The following is a 20,101-nucleotide window of genomic DNA, read 5'->3' as shown; positions in this document are numbered from 1 at the left end:
ACTAACGGGATCTCACGAGAAGTCATTATGAAATGAATTTAATTTAAACATTATACAGCCGATGACAAAAGTGTAATGCTTCCATTCTTACTGCCTGACTGGTTGTAAACTGTTATTCTTTTACAAGTATCTTATAATTATAATAATAGTATAATATTAATATTAGATCAGACAGATTCACACAACGTTCGCAGTATGAAAAGTGATTTTTTTTCTTTATATATATTTTTTTGTTTCTTTTACGTTCTTTTCTGCTAATGTATACGCTCCCCAATGACTAATACATATAGCGCAAATACTTGGTAAGTCGTTTCCGTTTAAAAGTGAAAAATGTGTAAAAACGTGAACCTTCGATGCGACGATGGTATAGAGCATTATTCTGGGGAAGGGAATTTGCGTATTGTTTTTTTCACTTGATTTTTCTCATTAATATTAATAAATTTTGGATTCGCTGAAATATACTCCTAATTCCTGTCGGTGGCTCGAAGCTTCTCTTCAACAGCTTCTTCAGAAGCCTCTGAAAGGTCTGTTGCCTGTATGTACTTTTGTACACCAACTAAGGACTTTTTCAAAGCGTCGAAAGAACTCGAGTACAACATCTTCTTCTTCACTTTGGCCGTGTCAGGACACCACGACATCAAGAACAACTTTTGTTTCTTGGAAGCCTGGAAAATAATAAGTTCCATTTGAACATCTACATTCAAGGAAAGAAAGGTACAATTCAACATTAAAATAATAGAAGTATTACCTCAGAAGTACCCTGACACTGATGGGTGTACTCGAAGTCGAAGAGGCCGTAGCGACATTCTCCGCTTCCACCCTTCTGCAAATCTTCGAGGAACTTATCGTAAGCCGCGTCGCGGGGTCCAATCACTTCAACGTCAATTTGCTTCTCGTCCTTAATGTAAAAAATTACATATCGATGCTTTTTGTCCTTTTTAATCTCCTCGTACGTTGTCTTACAAACGTCCGCCACTGTTACTCCGGATGCCTAAACAAACAAAAACGTAATGGTTATTAATAAAATCGCCGCACACTCCACAGTTGGTCACACGTACAGAAAACATTTATTATACAAGGAATTGGCTTCCCCGCGAAGAGAGAACTAATAGAAGGTTTCAAGCGATATGCAATCCTCGTCGGCACCGTAAAGACAAATCAAGTGTAATACTGAGTCACAACGTTGCATAATAGCTCGATGAAAAGTTTGTTTATAAAACTTAATCGCACCTGTTGAAACTGATATCGCCGACAAGACTTATAGCTCCTAGTACGATTCATAGAACCTGTATCTTTATCGCTACCACTAGGAGACTTGCGTTTTCATTTATATTTCAAAACGGGGGAAACTTATTTACAAACGAATAATAACAAATAATACAATGGGGCCTATCGAAATGCCAGGCAATCAAAATTAATTGCAGCAGTTGATAAAAACGTGATTTGCTAACGACAATAATACTCTGCATCATTTTTCAAAGATTAGAAGCTATCGGCGATCAACCTCACACTCTGGCGCACTCATCGATCAGGGATCCTTCGTTTAGTGCCGTGTGAGGAGATTATCGAGCGTCGGACATCTTTCTGCATTGCGATAGAACAGTCGTTGACTGACGAGGTGGAAAAGGGGAGGAGGAGGAACAGGAGGGCCGTGCCAGTATCGGCTGCTATCGGTATTACGCATCGTGTTAGTCTGGCCGTTTAAGCTTATTTCGCGGGCAAACGTGGGGGGACTCGTACCGAAATAAAGTCTTCCCACGCACGACTCCGACGCTAAAAGAGATCCCCGACATCCATTTCTAAAGTTATCCCCTTACCCGCGGGGCACGTGCCACACGGTACACGAAGAAAGCTCCCCTGTCTGACTGCTCGTGTTTCTTCCACTTTGTGGAAATTGATGAAATACGATATTTCCTTGTTACAGTCGATACAGCCTGAAATTATTAAGTGCTGAAAACTTGTACTGTCATTCAATCTCGCTTACAATTTGGGTAAGACTAATGTGGGATACCACGAGCACGAGTTAACCTCAAAAACATGCCTTACGCTATGCAGGGTCTGCTCGTTATAGACTCACAGCTCACTAATGAATTCATAGCGAGGGATACATTTTTGAGGTTAACTCGTATATCTCTACATTTCTGGGGTTAACTATCCATGATAACTCGTGCCTAATAAGAAAGGCTCGTTTACTTGAAATAATTTCAAGATATCGCGTATGTAACATTTGGTTTCTGACAAATGTAAGCTTGTTAGTAAGTAATGAACCTATATCGAGGGAATACTGTACGGCCATGACATGATGCCTGGCGCGAAGATTTTGCAAATGGGGAGAGCGAAAAACCGCGCGCGCGCGAGCAAGCAAAACGGAGAAAAAGAGAGTAACGAAAGGGGAGGGAGGAGTAACACTACGGATGCGCGACACGACACGCATAGAGTGAAAAGTTCGAAGTGGGATAGTAGTTATTTTTGAACAGCTTTCGTCTAGGATCAACGCTTTCGAATGGGAAAGCGTTTATTCAAATTCACGAGAGAAAAAAAGAAACTCGTATTCCAACGAACCGCGAGAAACGATGTTGCGACAAAACGGAGATTCCACGGTTATAAACAAGAAACTGCAAAACCGCTAAAATTAGTCGTATAAAACGTAATTCGATATTTAAAGTTGAAGGCGGATCGTTTGCCAGCTCGCACGCCTTCGAACGTTCTAACATTCGATCATTCATCGAAATAAACGATTTTACATACAGTATTTCCTTGCTACGAGGTCGCTCTTATATCTTGAAATTATTTCAAATAAACGAGCTCTTCTTGTTAGACAGTGTCATTCACATTTTTGGTAAGCCTATACATAAGTTAACCTCAGAAATGTATCCCTCACTATAAACTCACTAGTGAGCTACGAAACTAAAACGAGGAAACACTGTATGCGTGGGGTGGTTCCGAGAACAGAAAGGGTTCTTGACTCTGCAAATAAAACTATAGAAATATTTATTTTCAATTACATTTCCTTGTTAACATTAACCTGAGTATTTCTGTAATTAACCTAAAAAAATATAAAGTACTAGTTTCAAGTAATCGGTAGTCTTGCTATATTCTAAATGCATTTGAACGAACGGCCATAGCATTGTCTACGCTCCAGCATAATGAACGCGTAAGGGTCGATCGGGGTGCAAAAGGGTCCGGACGAAAAGTGTAACGTGGTTGGAGGATAGCCAGTGGATGGAGGATGCAATTCCTCGGTCGATATTCTGGCACGACGGGGGATGCCGGTTAGGGCCAGACTTGGCTCCCTCTAGGGCGTTGTTGTAAACGTCTCTTGTGTGTGGCACAAGGTCAAACGGAAGATGATTCACCGACGAGGAGCGACATGGTCGGTCGTTTGACTGGCAAGTAAACTGGTCGTTTACATGTATGGCTTTACGCGCTATCGCCTGCTCGCTTAATAAAAAGAGACCGCGACAGTGTTCGGCCTTTGTCTCGAAACGACTGAAATACCTTTTGAAAAACGTCACGTTGCTCAGCCGAATCCGCGTAAATTTCGATGGTCACACGTGAATGAACACTGAAACTCTACTTTTCCTCAATATTTCATGATTCTAGCTCCTGGCTACACCCATTTCTCTTCCTCGAGCGGAGTGCCCTCCCTAATCGTTTCAGATTATCGGCTACTGTCACCAGAGTAGATTACACGCAAAGGATGAGTAACAGTCGATAAAAGAACCTGACGATTGCATTTTTTGACGCAGAACGTGAAACAAGGGAGGACAAACGACAGCACAAGCAAGAAAGAGCAAACAAGATTGACCGTCGCAATGTCGAGGATAATCACCGCGCTTATTCACCGCGTTTACGATGGCGTCAGTGAACTTTGAGAGTCACTGGCCTGCAAGAACCGACCTCCTTACGGGCTCATTGAATTTTTCCCTCTCTACCAGAACTTCTCTTGTAGTTCACTGTCATCCTCGAGGCTAGAATGAGATAGATAGAACAGGGGGGAGGGAGGGTTAGTTTCACGAGGAAACCCAGCTCTTCATTACCAAGGATACAGAGCGTCCGTATCGGTAACTGGCGTTAATATTTCAAGTATAGTTGGAGAACGGTAGTTACTACTTGTGCCAGTTTCACATGGTTAAGTTTCTGTCGCCAATTTGCCGGAAACGGAACGCGACTATGCTTAATTAATTCTTCCGGAACTTCGACAGACACGCCGCGCGTACGAGAAGAAATCACTCGTCAATCGTCGATCATACAAATGGGACCTTTGAAGAAAAATCACGCACGATTCGAAGTGAATATCGTCGACGGTTACGGACGATTAACGTCCTTCAAAATGGCAAAACGGAACGGTGTCCCTATGTCGAAAATAATTGCAGTCGATAGATAACACTGATAAATGAAAATGGCAGAAGGCAACTGTTTCGCGATGTGATAAATCTGTCTTCAAATAAATCACGGATTGCGCACTCTTCGTTCACACGAATTTATTTCACACTTGTACAGCGCACAGTTGACAAACTTTAACAAAGACAAAAGGTACACGTTTGAAATAAATCAAGCGATAAAATGAATTCGAAAGCGTACAGTATTTAGTGGAAAGAGGATAGTGGATGATCGATAGTATAGTTCAATATTTCGACATCTTGTCCAAGAATTGGAAGGAAATTTCGATCTGGCGTAACCTACGTTCGTTATATAAATTTTTGGCAATTACGATGCAAATTTGAAAGGTGTTCAAACTCGTGACGAAACTGCACGATGATAACAGTATTCGAACATATTTCGGAGCGTTCAATGATATTAACACGAAATACACGGAACAAAAGAGTACAAATATTCATAAGCCACTCAATCGGTAATAAAAATCCTCCAAAAAGAATTCGCCGCACTTATTTTTGCTGTCGCGAAATGATCATGAAACCTTCGAATCGCATTGGACTGATTCACACTGAACTAAGAACATGTGACGCGAACGAAATAAGATTACTCGTCGAAAATACTGTAATCAACATCGTAGTCTTAAACAAGGGGACTCAGGATTCGCCCAATCCATGTGCAATTAAATACCACGACAACTGAGAAAGAGAATTCGCCAAGACACGATTGCCATGCGACGCGATACGTTACAACACAACAGGGAGTTTCTACTCTTCGATGATGGAACGATTTTTCTCCAGTCACCGATCACAGTTGTTCCTCGAGTCTCTGATTGCCGTATCGCGAAACTGGAAATGAATCATCGTCGTTTCCTGGAAGCAAAGGAATCGCGATTGGCACGTAAAAATGCAGCTACGTGAGAGGTTTTCGAAACGGTTCTCGTTTCTTGTTTCAACCGTGCGTCGAGATATGTGAAAAATCGATGAGCACAGATTCCGAACGGAGCGGCTCGGAATAGAGGAATCGATGGATCGGTGTGGCCGCGAGAGAGGAAAGCGATCGTTCTCGCGGCCGTATTGCCGGGACAGAAATGGCGACCGGCGCGTCTGCTTCGGCCATAACCACAAAGTAACCCATATCCCGTACCGGTTCCCCCAGGATCGTTGACATTTTTCAGAAGACGGATGCATGCACAGTGTGATATTTACCATTTCGTGATGCCGTAGCCGGTGAGAAGAGTCACGTAAACAAGCACTTTTAACCTACACTTTCACGAGAGCCTCGGTTCTGGTTGGAACTGGATAGGCGCAGTGTGTCCAGTCGCGGGGGTCGCGGCTCACGAACGAACGGAACGAACGGAACGAACGGGAAGGGAGGCTCCTCTCTCAGCCAGCTTTCCGCGAATCCTGTATCCCTACGCCTGCGCGCGCGCACTTCACATTAACACTGTCTTGATTGGCCGGCTTCTGACTAACGAAAAAATTCGCGATCGAATTTACGTACGCTTTCCACGATGAAATCGTCTAGCGGAACGTCTACTACGTTGTTCCCAGCCTTTTTACTAGAGACGGACGATTTAAACTCGCGTGAAAGAGAATTTTAATTTCGAGCCGGTAGGATCGGTTCAGTGCGCAAGCGTTGTGCGATGCGGTCGTGCCGGTCGCTCGCCTGGCTTTTAATTTCGACTAGAATACGGGTTTCTGATTAATTAAGTTAAGAATAAGATTATAGGGAGGATTCTTAGAATAGATTGGGATGACTGTTGGATCGATTCAAGTAGCAATGACATGTCATTTGTGAGAATTAATCATCGACGTGAGCTGCCGGTCATAGGAGCCAATCATCGTGAGGGATGTGGGGAAATTACCTTATATGGGCAGCGGCATGCAAGCGACCGCATACAGACGTCGCGCGTCGTCTCGTGCGCATGCTGCATGGTTTGCGTGCGCATGACGCGCAACATATGTGACAGTTTCAAAACAGACCGAACCGCGACAGCACGTTATTGTATCGGTAATCTCTATCGGTAAATTTACGAGAACACGGTAGACAGTATAATTAGATATATCTATCTGAAATGGTTTTATATAAACGATTTACGAAGATACGTGCTAAACGCAATTTTTATATATTTAGATTGGGAAATGTTTAACTAGTGTATTTGAAATATTAAAGTCGTCTCCTTTCACATTTTTTAAATTAAATTAATAACTTTATTGCTTTATTAATTTGAGATAATACAACTGAGGTGACAGATATCTATGTTTTTAAGAGATAATTAAAACTTACGTTAATACGTGCTAATAATGATTAAAGGTATAATAAAGTTTGTTTTATAATTTATTTGGTCTAATATAAAAACTGAGTATTATAACATGTATAACATGTATTCCAATTTAATTCAATTTATACAATATTGTTTATAATTGAAGAAAATTATAAGTCTTTCTAGAACTTCTCATCCTACAGAGTTTAGTGAATTATCTAAAAAATGTAAAGTGTCTCAGATTCTCTTATAAATAAAAATATGAATTTTTCTGATTTTTAATGGTATACTGTGTAGGTACATAATATGTACAGTTTTGGCAAATTTATAGATAATGACAAACACATGCTTCATTTTGACAGTACCTTCTACATATTATTCTATATTATTATTATATATAAGCATTTATCATATTTGTGAATAAGTTTAAACATCTTGGATAAATAAAATTTTACAATAAAATTATACAATTTTAAATAAATATTTACGTGCTCACTTGTTCAGTTATTTTAGTATCTAAATTAATTTTTTATAAGTATTAAAAAATACATGTCCTGATACGTTGAAGTATAAAAATCTATTTATTCAAGATATCTTATCTATGATCACATAGTAAAACAAACCTAGCAGACAGATAAAATACAAAAAAAGGAATATCTAATTTCAGTTAGATACCATAGTAAAAATAACATTGCCATAGTATAGTCATTAAATATCTGTTCGACTTGATAGACTAAATTAACAATAATTGCTGAATTAACTAGACAAAATAAAAGTATACATCTAAAAATATGTTTTCGTCATTGTTTCAAATAGTAATGTGTATATATATATATACACATTACTAAGAATTTAGCAGTTTAAATTACTTGGATTATTTAGGGAGTATGTACAAATTGTTATTGTAAAACACATTTTGAAGCTTCAGTGGCCAAAGTATATTGGCAGTATTTTGCAGCGTATACGACTCTTGTAAAACACTGCAGAAGAATAAAAAAATATTGATACGTATATTACTCTCACAATGTTTTCATACCAAGCAATGAATTATATTGTAATTAATATTTTTGCTCACTTTAAATTTATATAACGTTTATATTTTTTTTCTTATTTTTGTTACGAGGTGGTTGCTTATCGACGTTTATTTTAGAATACGCAAAGTGAAAGAATATCACATAGCAACATACATAAATCATGATTAGTATATTTATTATCAGTACCGATTTCTAGTATTAGAACTATCTATTCAATATTAGTTTTTATTGAGAAATAAATAGTTTTACTATTTATCGTATTTTATCTTGGAAGATGAAAATCTAGGTATATTTCTGATAAAAAAGTCACATTATTGAAACAAAAAACAAATGCAATTACAAAGTTCTTAAATAATTCAAATCGTAATACTTTTTTTTAAGTACTCTTTAACAATATCATTTAAAAAACAAAAATGTTTTAACGAACATTGGAACTGCATTCTTTCAACACAGAATGCAGTGACTATGATGTTATGAATATAACTATATGGTAGGAACCACCATGTATCCTTTCTAAGAAAAGGAGTCATTTATAACAGAAAGAAAGTAATCATTAGGAGAACTATACATAAGCTAGTTCCTCAGTCAACTGTTGCAAGATTTCGCTCTTGTTTTAATCAGATGATTCAAGAGCTACTATGTGTGTTTCCAGAACTACACGATAATGATACAACTTAGCTTTGTAATATGTTTCGGATTTCTAAAGCTAACAGAACGTTAGATGAGCCCTCGTTTTTTCTTATAATCCTCTAAGTTCAAAGATCGCCGAGGTCCTGTATCTTTAATATTACTAATAGGCTTCGGCAATACACTAACCGGATTATCTGTAAGAAACATGGATCATGTGCAATGTGTATTTTTGTTCGGAACACGTAATATGAAAATTTTGTGGTAATATTTTTCAAGAGAACTTACTTGGGATTGGTACTTCTAAATCTATTGTAATGTCAAAATCATGAGCATTAAATAAGTCTTCAGTACTTTGCTTTTTCTTTGTTTCTTGTCCATTTTCTTTCTCATTATTTGTTGCTACCATATCAGTTTGTTGAGGAGTTGCTTTTTCATTTACTGGAACAGTCGATGTTACTTCTTCATCTTCTGGCTTATAAACCATTCTTGGTTTAGTACTTCGTCTAGTAAATGGATCATCTACCTTTTTACCCTTATTAGCCTTAATTTCTTCCTATGATGTGAGAAATATATATATTAAATCCTAAAATTAATCAAATTCTACGATAAAGAATATATATTAAATTACCATAATAGCTTTTTCCGCTTCTTCAACATTCTTTTTTCTGTTACGGTCATTAATATACGATATACTAGATATTGTTGCAGTACGCATTTTATCGAGTTCAGAAGCGCGTTCTTCAAGCTCGCTCAATTCTTGATTAAGCCGACTAGCAGTTTCATCGTCCCCTCTACAGTTAGCTGCGTCTCTTTCTCGCATAAGCTGTGCCTTTTTCATTGCGTAATTATATGGAGTTTGTTTAAACCTTTCTTTTTCTCGTACTATTTTCTCGATGTCTTCTTCTTTGAATTCATATACCAAGGCTTCTTTTATGTCTTTTAATTTTTGTTCAACTTCTTCAAACGTAGGCATGGATATCCCTTGTAAAGCACAAGTTTCTTTCCATTTGAAGAATTCAGACTCAGTGAATTCTTGATTTGATACAAATTCTAATCTGAATACTCGTTCTTGAGCTCCGTGTCGTAATTTTAATCCTTTATTTGTTCTTGTACCGCCAAGTTGATAAATCTTTCCTGTTTCACAGACACCGCTAATTTCAGCCACTCTGTAGACAGGTTTTCCATTGTTATTTCCAATGCCAATCCTAACAAAACAACCTTGTACTACTCTGTCAAAGAAAGGTAGATGTACGAATCTTTCCATTTTATGGCGAGATAATCTAATTTTATTGAGGTCCTCCTTGGTACTGACATATATTGGTTTTTTCGGTTTGGCCTTGTTACTAGTAACCGATCTGTAAAATTGTACATTTGATTATTAAAAAATGATACCGCTACTTTAATTAGTATTCGTAGTTCAGAAATAATAGATACTGACTTTTTATCATTGTCTGAATCAGTGTCTCTACTATCACTTGAAGATGTCCTACGATGAGACGACGGCTTAGCAGCTTCTTCATCTTCTCCACTATCTGATGAACCACTGTCATCAGAATAAATATCAGACGCTTTAAGTTTTGTTTTATTTGCACCTCCTTTATGATCATCTTCTAATTCTTCCTCTTCTATGTCTTTTGATTGCTGTTGCTGTTGTTCTATCCTTTGTTTCTCTTTTTCCTCTAATAAAAAAGCGTATGTTTTTGAAACAAAATAACTAAGAAATGAAAATATATGAGTACTACTTGTTTGTTAGTTTACCTCTCTCCTTTTTCTCTTCTCGTCTTGCTTTCAGAAGAGACATTGCATGGAACTTCTTATCCTGCTTTTCTTCTATTGTTTTTTTACGATCTTTGCTACGTTCTTTAGGATCTGGTGCTCTATCCACCTTCTTCTCTTCTGTACTTTTTTCTTTCTTCCTTGATTCTTTTTGTTTCTTCAGTTCTTGTTTTTTAGCCATTCTCAATTTCTTTTCAATTTCAAATCTTGTTTTCATGATTTCACGTTGTTCTATACGTTTAAAGATTTCTTGTTCACGTTCTTTTTCTGTCATTTGAGCAAGTCTTGCCTGATCTTCTGCATCTCCCATTAATTTGTCATCATATCCATCATTAAACTCTTCTTGACTTGAATCAGAAACACTGGCATCAGAGTCTGATACTTCACCTGAAAGTGTAAAATTATTTGTTAAATTTGTTAAAACTCTCTGAATGTTCATAATGATAAAGGATAATTTTCTTGGTAAATATTAACACAATTACCTTCCTCTGGTTCTGAGACCTTCTCAGTTTCCTTTTCACTAGCACTTTCTTCACTACTAGATTTTGTCATCTTTCGTTTATTTCGCTTAGTTGGCACTTTCTTTTTCTTATTTTTACCAGCCTTTGCACCCCAGTCATCATCAGAATCCGATGTATCTGAATCTCGTTTGTCTTTTTTAGCAGTTCCATTGTCCTCGTTAGATTGAGCATCCTCTTGAGTTTTGCCCTTTTTCTTTTTAGCAAGTGACAGTAGGTCCTGATTTAAACAATAATTGTGTGATTATAAATCAAATACATTCTGCGTACAAAAAAAGATGTATGTAATACAGAGCATGCCACGAAGAATCACTATAAGTTCTGTTCACGGTTTCAGGTTTAATAAAATTCCACGTTATTTCGTGTATAAATAAAACAGAAATTCTACAGTAATAGAACTTCAAACATATATCGTTTAAGAGTATAACTAGGTTATGTAAAGCAAGCTTTATTTGTAGATCGTTTCTCTCAAAATACGTTTCGAATATACAGGAACCGATTAGGCAAGAACAATTTTATTACTGAGACGCACCAGATCGACTTCTTAAATATAAAATATTAGCGAAAAACTGTAAGGTAAGCGAATGTACGAGACGAAATTTGTATTGTAAGGTTATATCATTTACATTATCTAAATCTGAACCACTTTCCGACGCACTGCCGCTACTATCGGAATCTATAAGAGCTTGATTCTTTCTCTTTGGCATCGTCACGACGATTTGCACACGGAGATCGTGAAAATTGCACGCCCTCCTAACAAAGACAAATCTAACGTCATGCAAGATACAATAAACTAGGAAGACCGCGTAGAACTCGAGACGTTAAACATCAACGCCGACACAGTGGCGTATAGCACGGCATTCGATTTCATCAACCTAGTTTTAAAATTCGTTTTATGATTTACTATACTCAATTATTCTATACAATAATCAGCGATCTACCAAATAATACGATATTTAATGTGTAACATTTCTTTCCCTTTACACAATTAATAAATTTTAATTTTTTTTACTTCAGTGTTAATTTACCAGGTGTAACGGCTCTCGAGTTAGGAATATTCTCTTTCATGTATTGGCAGCCATGAATGTTGACACTTTTTACCGTCAATGGCGTACGCTAGACGCGCCTGTGTCGATGTGTCAGAGAAATTTTGTACTATATTGGATTTTGTATGACGTTACGGTCAAGAAGTGAGATGTAATTATAGGAGTGGCATTTACAAATTAATTGTAATAGATAGTAGTGTCGTAGAGAATGTGAGCATTCTAATTACGGATGTTTAAAATTAGAATGTTCAATGGCTGTGAATATGGAAGTAGGAAAGGATACATCCAAAGAGGTTGACACTGAAATTTCGGCTAGCAATTCGATGGAATTTAACAATGGCATTCGAAATGACGATGATACTATTCGAGATCTCGAGAATTCGTTTTCATCCTTTGGAAACAGAACGATCGACAGCGAAACATGCGAGCGTACCGTTATATACAGGGAACTTGGAGATCCTGACGTTTACGTCGAGGATTTAAATGATAATAGAATATCGAATGATGACAAGCGAGAAGAAGATATCGAGAGTGAAGAAAAAGAGGAGGAATCGTCGGATGTTAAGAATGTTTTAAAGAATGACTGTAACACCCAATGGTCAGAGGTAAAAACAGAAAAATCTGATGGCTATGCGTCTCAAGCTCCACTAGCTTTTACAATTGATTTTGGTAATAAAGAAGTTGACACAACTAGGTATCACAATTTATTTGAAAGATATAATGCCAGGCATAAACGAAATCTATCTGCATCTAAGGTATACACTGTTGTGTACTTGAATTAATAAATGTAAAATTAACTGTTAATATTACTATATAAGTAATATAAATTTAAGTATGGCATGCTAAAAAATAACATGGACTTTAAAAAATATGTGACTGAGATTGTATTTAATATTTCAGGTAGAAATGAATTCCAAGAAATCTGGCAGTTCATTTTCTTCTAATTTAGCTCAAAAGCAAAAAGTTTCTAGTACTCATTCTGAGGGGTATTTTAGTAGCGAAGATGATACAAAAAGAAAAACAGATCAGTTGTCAGAAAAACTCAAGCAGCTAGGTAATTTGAATAACTTAATTATGAAATATTCTTTTTATTAAATTGTAGATGATTTAGTTAAAATATTTCATCTTTTAGCATGAGATGCAACACACATGATTAATAAATTTTTACCAAAATAACATTAATTTTTTGTATAAAATTGATATTTACATTTTTTAAACATCTACTAATATGGCACTCTAACTTGTAGCATGATTTAATAATTTTATCTAATGAACATATGTTTAACTTGAATTGTTTGAAATAATGCTTGATATTTTTGTAATCACTGAAGAACAGTTCCTTCTGAAGAGCCATTTTAATATAATGGAAGACTATATCTGTAATGTATGAGTCATGATGAAGTCATCTTTACTATGCTTTTTAATATTCTTCTCAAGTACTTCGATATGCTCACAGTATGTAGGCTGTTGACATCAATGATTTTAATATGGCATTGACATTATACCTTTAAGTTAAATTGGATTGGAAAGTTATGGTTATTAATATTCAAATTTCTCACTAACATTTACATGTTATTTACAATTACTATTCATTTCATTGTTATGTTTCTATTGTTCTATTTCATTATTGTGTTTTACATTTTCATGATTGTGTTGATTGATTTCTTTTTAGGTTCAAAAGTATTTTCAAAATCATCTCAAATTGCAACAAGATCTGATTCTGCAGTGAAAGTATCAAATTTTCAGAACAAGCATGATATAAGAACTAAATCTTTCGAACAAACAAACCAGAACAAACTTCCTCATAAAAATCTATCTTTGGAACTCAGTTACACAGAAAAAACAAATGTCTCACCATATTGGGTACCTCAAAAGTCTGCTACCATAAACGATTTAAGTAGAATTCAAGCAAACAATTATGATGATAATAACAGTGAAAAATTGTATACAAAAAATATAGATCGTGAAGACGATTATGAAGATGAAAAAGTCTCTAACATTAATTATATTAGAAATAAAAATGTTAGTATGAAGGAACGCAATTTATCTAGTGTTAGTTATACAGTGGAAGTAAATCCAGATGAACCAGCTGATACAGATATAGACACTTTCAATGTAAGTAATGTTGATGGAGGATCAGATGGTGCAATTAGTGAAGCAGGAACATATACCATACACAAAGATTATACTGACGAAGAAAAAGCAAGAATGGACATTGATAAAGTATTCAGTGTTGGTGTTTTGACTGAAGATGAAAGTAACGAAACATGTATTCATAGCTTTAAGGTAAATTTAATATGCCTTAAATTTTTATTATTAGCACACGATAGTCTCTTGTATTAATTATTACAATATTTTTCTTTCAAAGATGAGTGTTTCAAGGGACAACAACACATGGATATCAGAGTGGGCTAATCAAGTAGCGGAACACAACTCTCTGCCACCAGCAATTGGTGGACCAACTGGTCGTACTCCTCCACTAAGTCCTTCCAAGATACCGTCTCCTATTCATACTAGATCTCAAAGATTGGCTCGCGGTCGCAATGTAGGAAGTACACGTAATTGATACAATATTACTATGCATGCAGGTTAAACTTATTCATCAATAAAACTTTATAGGAACAAAGTGATAGCAGTTTAGATGCAGAATCGTATTTGCGAATAAAAGAAAGAAGTGGCTTGATTTCAAATCAACAAATACTCATTGATTCTGGCGGTGAATCAGACGACGATACCAGCAACAGTTATAACACACCTCCACATAGTTCACAAAGAACGCCGGTACATGGTACTTTAGCACGGCGGGGAAGCTTATCTGAATCTCTTTTTAGAAGGATTAATACCAGTGAAAGTAGAAGAAGTATTCGCAAATATTTGAGCTCAAACAAATCAAAGACTGAAGATGCGAGTGCAGAATTAAGTAGTCCGTCCAAAGATTTTGCTTCCCTTCATTTAGGAAGACGAAGTAGCTCCTTGGACAGGTAGAAAAATAATTTTTATACACGAAATTGATCATTGTAAATTATGCACAAATACTATTTTTAATCCCTCACTATACAGGAGAGAATATACATCTGATACAACTGAATCTAATACGTCCAGGAGAAGTAGCGTGAAATATTACCAAGACGATGAATCTAAATATACGAATAGCCCTGTTTTAAGTCGTTTAAGGCCTTCTACACCAAAATTAACTAACAGTCCAATCGTAACTCGTAGAACAGTTACACAAATTCTTAATTCGCCAGTCTTAGAAAGGACTAAGCACTTGGCAAAATCTACTCCACAAGCTAAAAACATTGGGTACTTCACGTGTGTTGAAAACAGGTATGCATGTCAAATAACAGCCAAAAATACTATGTGTACACAATATTAAAAAATTTCCTTCTTGAAGTCCGTACATGCTAAGGAAGTCTAATAGTACTGCAAGTTACCACGAAGCAAGCGTCAGCTTTAATAACAAAGAACCTCTGACAAAAACGAACAACGTTCTTCAAAATAGTCCAAATCTACAACGTAATCTGAGTATCCAAAGATCATGTAGTAATGCGAATATTAGAAACATAAAGTCACAAAACCAATCGTCTCGACGCAGTAGTTTTAATAGTAGTGACATCGAAAGAACATCTTCGGGAGGAAGATGTCTTGCTGCTTCTGACAGTAGCAGTGAGACTGGTGAACAACAAATCAAATCTTCGTTAGCTTCGATATCTTCTGGAATTAAATTAAATCGAGCTTTTAGCATAAGAAGAGCAAGGTACTTCCATAAAGATACAATATAATTGATGTAATAGGTGAAATCGTGAATAATCTATTCAAAATTTTTTGTCACACAGATTAAACTGTGAGTCTGATACAACTCCAAATACAACTCCTGAGGAAAGACGTAGAAGAGCTCAGAGTGAAGTAAAAACAACATCTGTAAATAAACAACAAAGTTACCATCGAAGTCGTATAAGTAGCGCGAACACGCATAACAAGGAACCTCTGAAAAAAGCAGAACCCATCAAACCTAGAGCTGTATCTATATCAAGGACAGATAGTACTAGAATTAGTATGAGAGTACCAAAATCATCTCATGTATGCATCTTTAATACACCATTTTTTGTGATGCACATATGTCGTAATTTATTCCAATATTATGATATTTTTAGCATACTTCTACTGCACAGCAGCTGAATCAAAAAGTAACTAAAGATCAAAAATCTGGTAGAAGTAATTCAACATTAACATCAAAGGAGGTAGAATTTCAGAATTGGAAGAGAAGGAAGAGTTATGATCCAATGAAAGCAGCTGCCGAAGGCAGAAAGAAATTAGTAGATAATTCGAAAAAACATCACAGTACGGAAGATAGTTCGGGAAAGTGAGTATGAATTTACGAAACATCTTTAAAATCATTTATCATTCATAATTGTAATCTTTGAATATTTTTTCAGTCAAGATAATTCTGTGTTACGGTCAGCCAGTTTTCATGGTACTGGTGGTGCACTGTCATTAGCTAATGAATGGTCTGACAACGAATTAGATTTTGCTCAGAATGACAATCAAGTACCTCCACCGTGTAGTCCTCAATTGGTAGATACATACATATGCCATTTCTAAAAGAAAGTGTAACTTTCTTATAAATAAATAATAATTTTTTTAATATGTAGGAAAGCGACAGTGACGGGGAAACGTCATATTATTTACAAACAACACAAAATGTTGTGTCAGCTATGACAGCCCGCATTACAGTCTGTCGTTCACCTTTAATGGATTCAGATAACGAAAGCGACGAAGACACTAGTCATAGTCTACATAAAAATATCTCAAAGACATTACATCAACCTAGCGATACAGAGAGTAGTGATGATCGTCAGCCTAATACACAGAGTGCTATTTCAAATACTAAATATAACAGAGCGTTTAGGTAAAATTCATAATATTTAACTTAGGAAGTGTTATGATAACTTGTATTCTAACAATTTATTTATAGTTTACGTAGAGCAAGATTAGACTTACAACCAACAAAACTACCAATAAATGTAAATAAAAATAAATCAACTACACATGACAACAGGGGAAGATCTGAATCTGTTACGAGTATTAGCAGGACTGATTCTGGACGTTTTAGTATGCGATCAAACAGGACCTCGAATACTGTACATATCTTTTTCTATTTAAACCATGTATCTCATACGAGGAATGCTTTAAAGACATTTCTAGACAAGTTTTTTATTTTAGGGTCCTAAAATTAAGCCAAAGGAAACGAAGAAATCTGCAACACCTAATGCAAGAGAAATCGAAATGCAAAATTGGAAACGGCGTAAAAGTTATGATCCCATGAAAGCAGCAATGGAAGGAAAGAGAAAAGCGGGTTTAGCAAAGAAAAATGCAAATACAAATCTTTCTCCGAGGTATGTTTTTGCCCATGTTTACTAACTGAGGAAATAATACAAAAGTATTTAGGTACTTTTAATATAAAAAGTAATTATTTCATTATGTTGGTAGGACCGATAGCGATCGATAATCTAATGACCGTCGGTACAAGCAAGTGGTACGGAAAAGACTTGTTTGATTTTGCGATGTAGATTTTTTTAAGAGGTACATTAAAGAACGTAACTTTTCATGTTGTTGCTAGGTCTGGCCTCTTGAGAAAATCATATTGCAATAATGCTGCTTTTTAATTTTATTTGTTGTTTATATTAATCTATTGCCTATTATAATGCACTATTAATTCGTGAATACTATGGATATTATCTCATATAAAACATTATATGAAGTATATTATTTTCTCTACACTATACGTGATTGATTTTATTTGTGTCACATAAATAAAATCCATATTATTCATTTCTCACTTTTTGGCATAATTTTTAAATGAATTGTTTTTTAGCCAGTTTAGCTACAGAACATTTTTTTATTTTTATTAAAGAAATGTTACTTGTAAATGAAATAATTAAAGGATGAAATTAAGTATACACACATATTTCTGTATAATAAGTGTGCAGAAACCACAGGCTAGTTTGTTGTGGCTTATTAATGTGATATACGGCTACATTAATTTTTGAAGCCTTGTTTATTATTTTGGTTTGTTTTGCATGATTTCAGAAAGAATTAAATGTAATAATCATAAACATGTTTATCATTGCACAGTTCCTAAGATCTCATTTAAAAATTCATAGTTAATTGCATAAGATTATAGAAAATAATCTAGAGTCATTATTGACTCAATCGCGAGTCAATCCTAAGTCATTGTTGAGTCAATCTTTTTTATTCTAGTTACATACGAAGCTTTTAACAGTTTACAATATTGCAATAAATGTGATTTAGTAAGTGGTTTTTTCTTCATATAGTATTACTTAACACAAATATTGTTTGTTTTGTTTTTAGTCACGTTGCAAGATCACGCAGCTTCCATGGATCATCAGGATTTGGAGTTAGCGATTGGAGTGATGAAGAGTTGACTATATCTGCAGATGAAACTACTCTTTATTAGATCCTGCTAGTAATGGTATATAAATGAATCTAATTATAAGAATTCAAACTATAGTAATTAATGTATATAAAAAATAACGAAATCAGTTCTTACAGAATCGCTCTATAAATAGTTCTATACATTTAAAATTGTATTGAATGGAGAAGAATGTTAAAAGATCTTTTCTATATTAAAAGATTCTATTTTTTGCAACTTTTAAAATTAAGAAACTATAGATCCATCTATCCATGGCTGTCAGTTTTTAATTTTAAGTTGAAATATTCGTAATATTAATAATTCTGTGTTCTCATACTTTAGATTCTTATGTTTCACAGTATAAATTCTAATACTACATATTAGAATATGTTGTGTTTTATATTGTATGCTGTGTATTTAAAAGAAAAAAAAACGTCAACACTCTCTAAAATTTGTGGTAACGAAAGGATCGATTATAGTTCCAATCTTAAGGCCTAAAGTTAATGAATACTAAATACACAAAATGGTATGTGTAATTGGTTTAATTGTGATTGGACCAATTATATAGAAATATAGAGTCACTAATACCTTTATATTTATTTTTCGATGTAGTTACATTAATCATTTACAACGATTTCTAAATGCAATTTTTTACAGTATTGCATGCTCTCTAATTTTCTGCAATCAAAACTTACTTGTTGCTTTACATACTATTGAAGTTGATGTGTATCAATAATAGTACCAGAAATTTACTAGTTTGTAATAAACAAAGGTATACATGTTGCTTGATGACAAACTAAGAAGGGTTTCCATATGTCATTAAATTTGTATATGAAAATGTCTGTATTTCAGCATAATGTATACAAAGGAACAGCTCTATTTGCTCTTGAAACGTATAAATGTAATTACTTCCAATAATTTAATAATTATTGTGATCATATTATGCTTTAAGATGTTAGCAGATATTAAAATATTATATTTTATTATTGACCAATTTAATTGTACATCTTTACGTTTCTCATGAATTGTGTAAATACTAGGAAAGTTTTTGAATCGATTATGGCATCGTTGCATATTCGCTTAATAAAGCTTAACGCGATTAATGCATTGATATCAATCGTATAATATAGGAACAATATTAAACTCATTACTATATGATTACAACATTGTCTGAAGAAGAAATTTTAATACGCACTTGTTCAGAGGTTTATATAGTTTGGTTGTACTGTTTGTTGCTCTATTATAAATTTATTGACCTCTTAGAACTGTATAAGATTCAGACAGCTCGATTATTTTTGTGTTCATCTTATCCTGATGAACTGTATTATGTACATTTTTTACTGCATAATGTTTTATATCATATTTCATTTTCTATTTTACATATTAATAAATCTCCAAAAAATATTAGTACATATATACTCAAATATTTCGGAAATTGCTGAATTTTTCACTATACATAAAAATTGCATATCATTTTATCAAAAATTATGCAGTAAAAAAGAATTATATCATCTGATACTTATAAAAGGTAAAGGTATCAATCAATGAAATGTAATACTGTACTTTATTCAAAGGTTCTTTCAAAAGGAACTTCATTATTGAAAAAAATTATGTGTTCTACATATTATTATTATTATGATTATTATTATTATTATTATTATTATGAACATGCAAATCGCTTCCTGTATGTTTTGTTTTAAAGAACCTAAGAAGGTGCTAAGTATAAAGTTTCTTTAATTTAGTTTTCCAAATCCCACTTTTCCACTCGATCATAGTAAGTTAAGTAATTTATAAATGATATGATTAGTGGATTTACAATTTAGCATAAATTTTATTTCAATATCATGAACGATAATTTTTTCATGTACGAATAATTTTCTCGCGAATGGTGTAAAATAAGTTTCACATTATAGAATATGTTTATATATTACAAATTTTTAATGTCATGTTAAAAATGATTCATAATGATGCATACTTATAGTGTTATTGCACCTTTCTTTGAAATGAATATTCATTTCACG

At 34.6% G+C, this 20,101-nt stretch overlaps 4 protein-coding genes across 10 annotated transcripts; 1 reads left to right on the top strand and 3 right to left on the bottom strand.

The window, feature by feature from the left end:
- Window positions 1-22: 22 nt before the first annotated feature.
- Window positions 23-5,740, bottom strand: Tsr (Cofilin/actin-depolymerizing factor homolog tsr). 2 transcript variants are annotated; one of them, XM_076379563.1, is made up of 3 exons: window positions 5,586-5,740; window positions 749-991; window positions 23-665 (listed from the first exon to the last, which is right to left on the bottom strand). In XM_076379563.1, exons 1-3 carry the CDS (start codon window positions 5,586-5,588, stop codon window positions 465-467), a joined length of 447 nt encoding a protein of 148 aa, XP_076235678.1. In that variant the 5' UTR covers window positions 5,589-5,740; the 3' UTR covers window positions 23-464. The 2 variants fall into 2 exon arrangements, with proteins under 2 accessions (XP_076235678.1, XP_076235677.1); XM_076379562.1 differs by lacking the exon at window positions 5,586-5,740 and adding an exon at window positions 1,059-1,196.
- On the bottom strand, window positions 1,745-2,549 carry LOC143180039 (uncharacterized). Of its 2 annotated transcripts, none has more exons than XM_076379564.1 (2): window positions 2,194-2,549; window positions 1,745-1,934 (listed from the first exon to the last, which is right to left on the bottom strand). In XM_076379564.1, exons 1-2 carry the CDS (start codon window positions 2,432-2,434, stop codon window positions 1,774-1,776), a joined length of 402 nt encoding a protein of 133 aa, XP_076235679.1. In that variant the 5' UTR covers window positions 2,435-2,549; the 3' UTR covers window positions 1,745-1,773. The 2 variants fall into 2 exon arrangements, with proteins under 2 accessions (XP_076235679.1, XP_076235680.1); XM_076379565.1 differs by having other exon boundaries at window positions 2,269-2,549.
- Window positions 5,741-8,147: 2,407 nt separating the features above from the next.
- Window positions 8,148-11,415, bottom strand: Rtf1 (RNA polymerase-associated protein Rtf1). Its single transcript, XM_076380870.1, has 7 exons — window positions 11,228-11,415; window positions 10,566-10,821; window positions 10,066-10,470; window positions 9,746-9,986; window positions 8,936-9,662; window positions 8,593-8,860; window positions 8,148-8,501 (listed from the first exon to the last, which is right to left on the bottom strand). The coding sequence occupies exons 1-7, from the start codon at window positions 11,306-11,308 to the stop codon at window positions 8,395-8,397; spliced, it is 2,085 nt and encodes a 694-aa protein (XP_076236985.1). The 5' UTR covers window positions 11,309-11,415; the 3' UTR covers window positions 8,148-8,394.
- A 362-nt stretch (window positions 11,416-11,777) lies between these two features.
- On the top strand, window positions 11,778-18,158 carry LOC143180891 (uncharacterized). Of its 5 annotated transcripts, none has more exons than XR_013002200.1 (15): window positions 11,778-12,402; window positions 12,548-12,701; window positions 13,320-13,933; window positions 14,016-14,192; window positions 14,267-14,628; window positions 14,708-14,974; window positions 15,042-15,404; window positions 15,484-15,727; window positions 15,802-16,010; window positions 16,084-16,222; window positions 16,300-16,556; window positions 16,623-16,788; window positions 16,871-17,043; window positions 17,138-17,230; window positions 18,020-18,151. XR_013002200.1 is itself a non-coding variant. In XM_076380924.1 (15 exons), exons 1-14 carry the CDS (start codon window positions 11,899-11,901, stop codon window positions 17,154-17,156), a joined length of 3,648 nt encoding a protein of 1,215 aa, XP_076237039.1. In that variant the 5' UTR covers window positions 11,778-11,898; the 3' UTR covers window positions 17,157-17,183; window positions 18,020-18,151. The 5 variants fall into 5 exon arrangements, 4 of the variants coding, with proteins under 4 accessions (XP_076237039.1, XP_076237038.1, XP_076237037.1 ...); XM_076380924.1 differs by having other exon boundaries at window positions 17,138-17,183; XM_076380923.1 differs by lacking the exon at window positions 17,138-17,230 and having other exon boundaries at window positions 16,707-16,788; window positions 18,020-18,158.
- The last annotated feature ends 1,943 nt before the right edge of the window (window positions 18,159-20,101 follow it).

The sequence above is a fragment of the Calliopsis andreniformis genome, chromosome 6, assembly GCF_051401765.1.
Source record: "Calliopsis andreniformis isolate RMS-2024a chromosome 6, iyCalAndr_principal, whole genome shotgun sequence".
Taxonomy (NCBI): Eukaryota; Metazoa; Arthropoda; class Insecta; order Hymenoptera; family Andrenidae; genus Calliopsis; species Calliopsis andreniformis.
Note: the sequence above shows the minus strand (reverse complement) of the source record. Positions and strands in the feature narration are given on the sequence as shown.

Bases quoted from the DNA above. Each gene is read 5' to 3' on its own strand.
- Tsr (XM_076379562.1), bottom strand. The intron at 666-748 runs GTAATACTTCTA...ATTATTTTCCAG, and splicing joins AGTGTCAGGGTACTTCTGAG to GCTTCCAAGAAACAAAAGTT.
- LOC143180039 (XM_076379564.1), bottom strand. From the start codon at position 2,434: ATGCGTGTCGTGTCGCGCATCCGTAGTGTTACTCCTCCCTCCCCTTTC. The intron at 1,935-2,193 runs GTAAACGAGCCT...TAATAATTTCAG, and splicing joins ATATCTTGAAATTATTTCAA to GCTGTATCGACTGTAACAAG.
- Rtf1 (XM_076380870.1), bottom strand. From the start codon at position 11,308: ATGCCAAAGAGAAAGAATCAAGCTCTTATAGATTCCGATAGTAGCGGC. The intron at 9,987-10,065 runs GTAAACTAACAA...CTTTTTTATTAG, and splicing joins AGAAGAGAAAAAGGAGAGAG to AGGAAAAAGAGAAACAAAGG. The intron at 8,502-8,592 runs GTAAGTTCTCTT...TGTTTCTTACAG, and splicing joins TTTAGAAGTACCAATCCCAA to ATAATCCGGTTAGTGTATTG.
- LOC143180891 (XM_076380922.1), top strand. From the start codon at position 11,899: ATGGCTGTGAATATGGAAGTAGGAAAGGATACATCCAAAGAGGTTGAC. The intron at 14,629-14,707 runs GTAGAAAAATAA...CTCACTATACAG, and splicing joins CGAAGTAGCTCCTTGGACAG to GAGAGAATATACATCTGATA. The intron at 17,044-18,019 runs GTATGTTTTTGC...TTTTGTTTTTAG, and splicing joins AATACAAATCTTTCTCCGAG to TCACGTTGCAAGATCACGCA.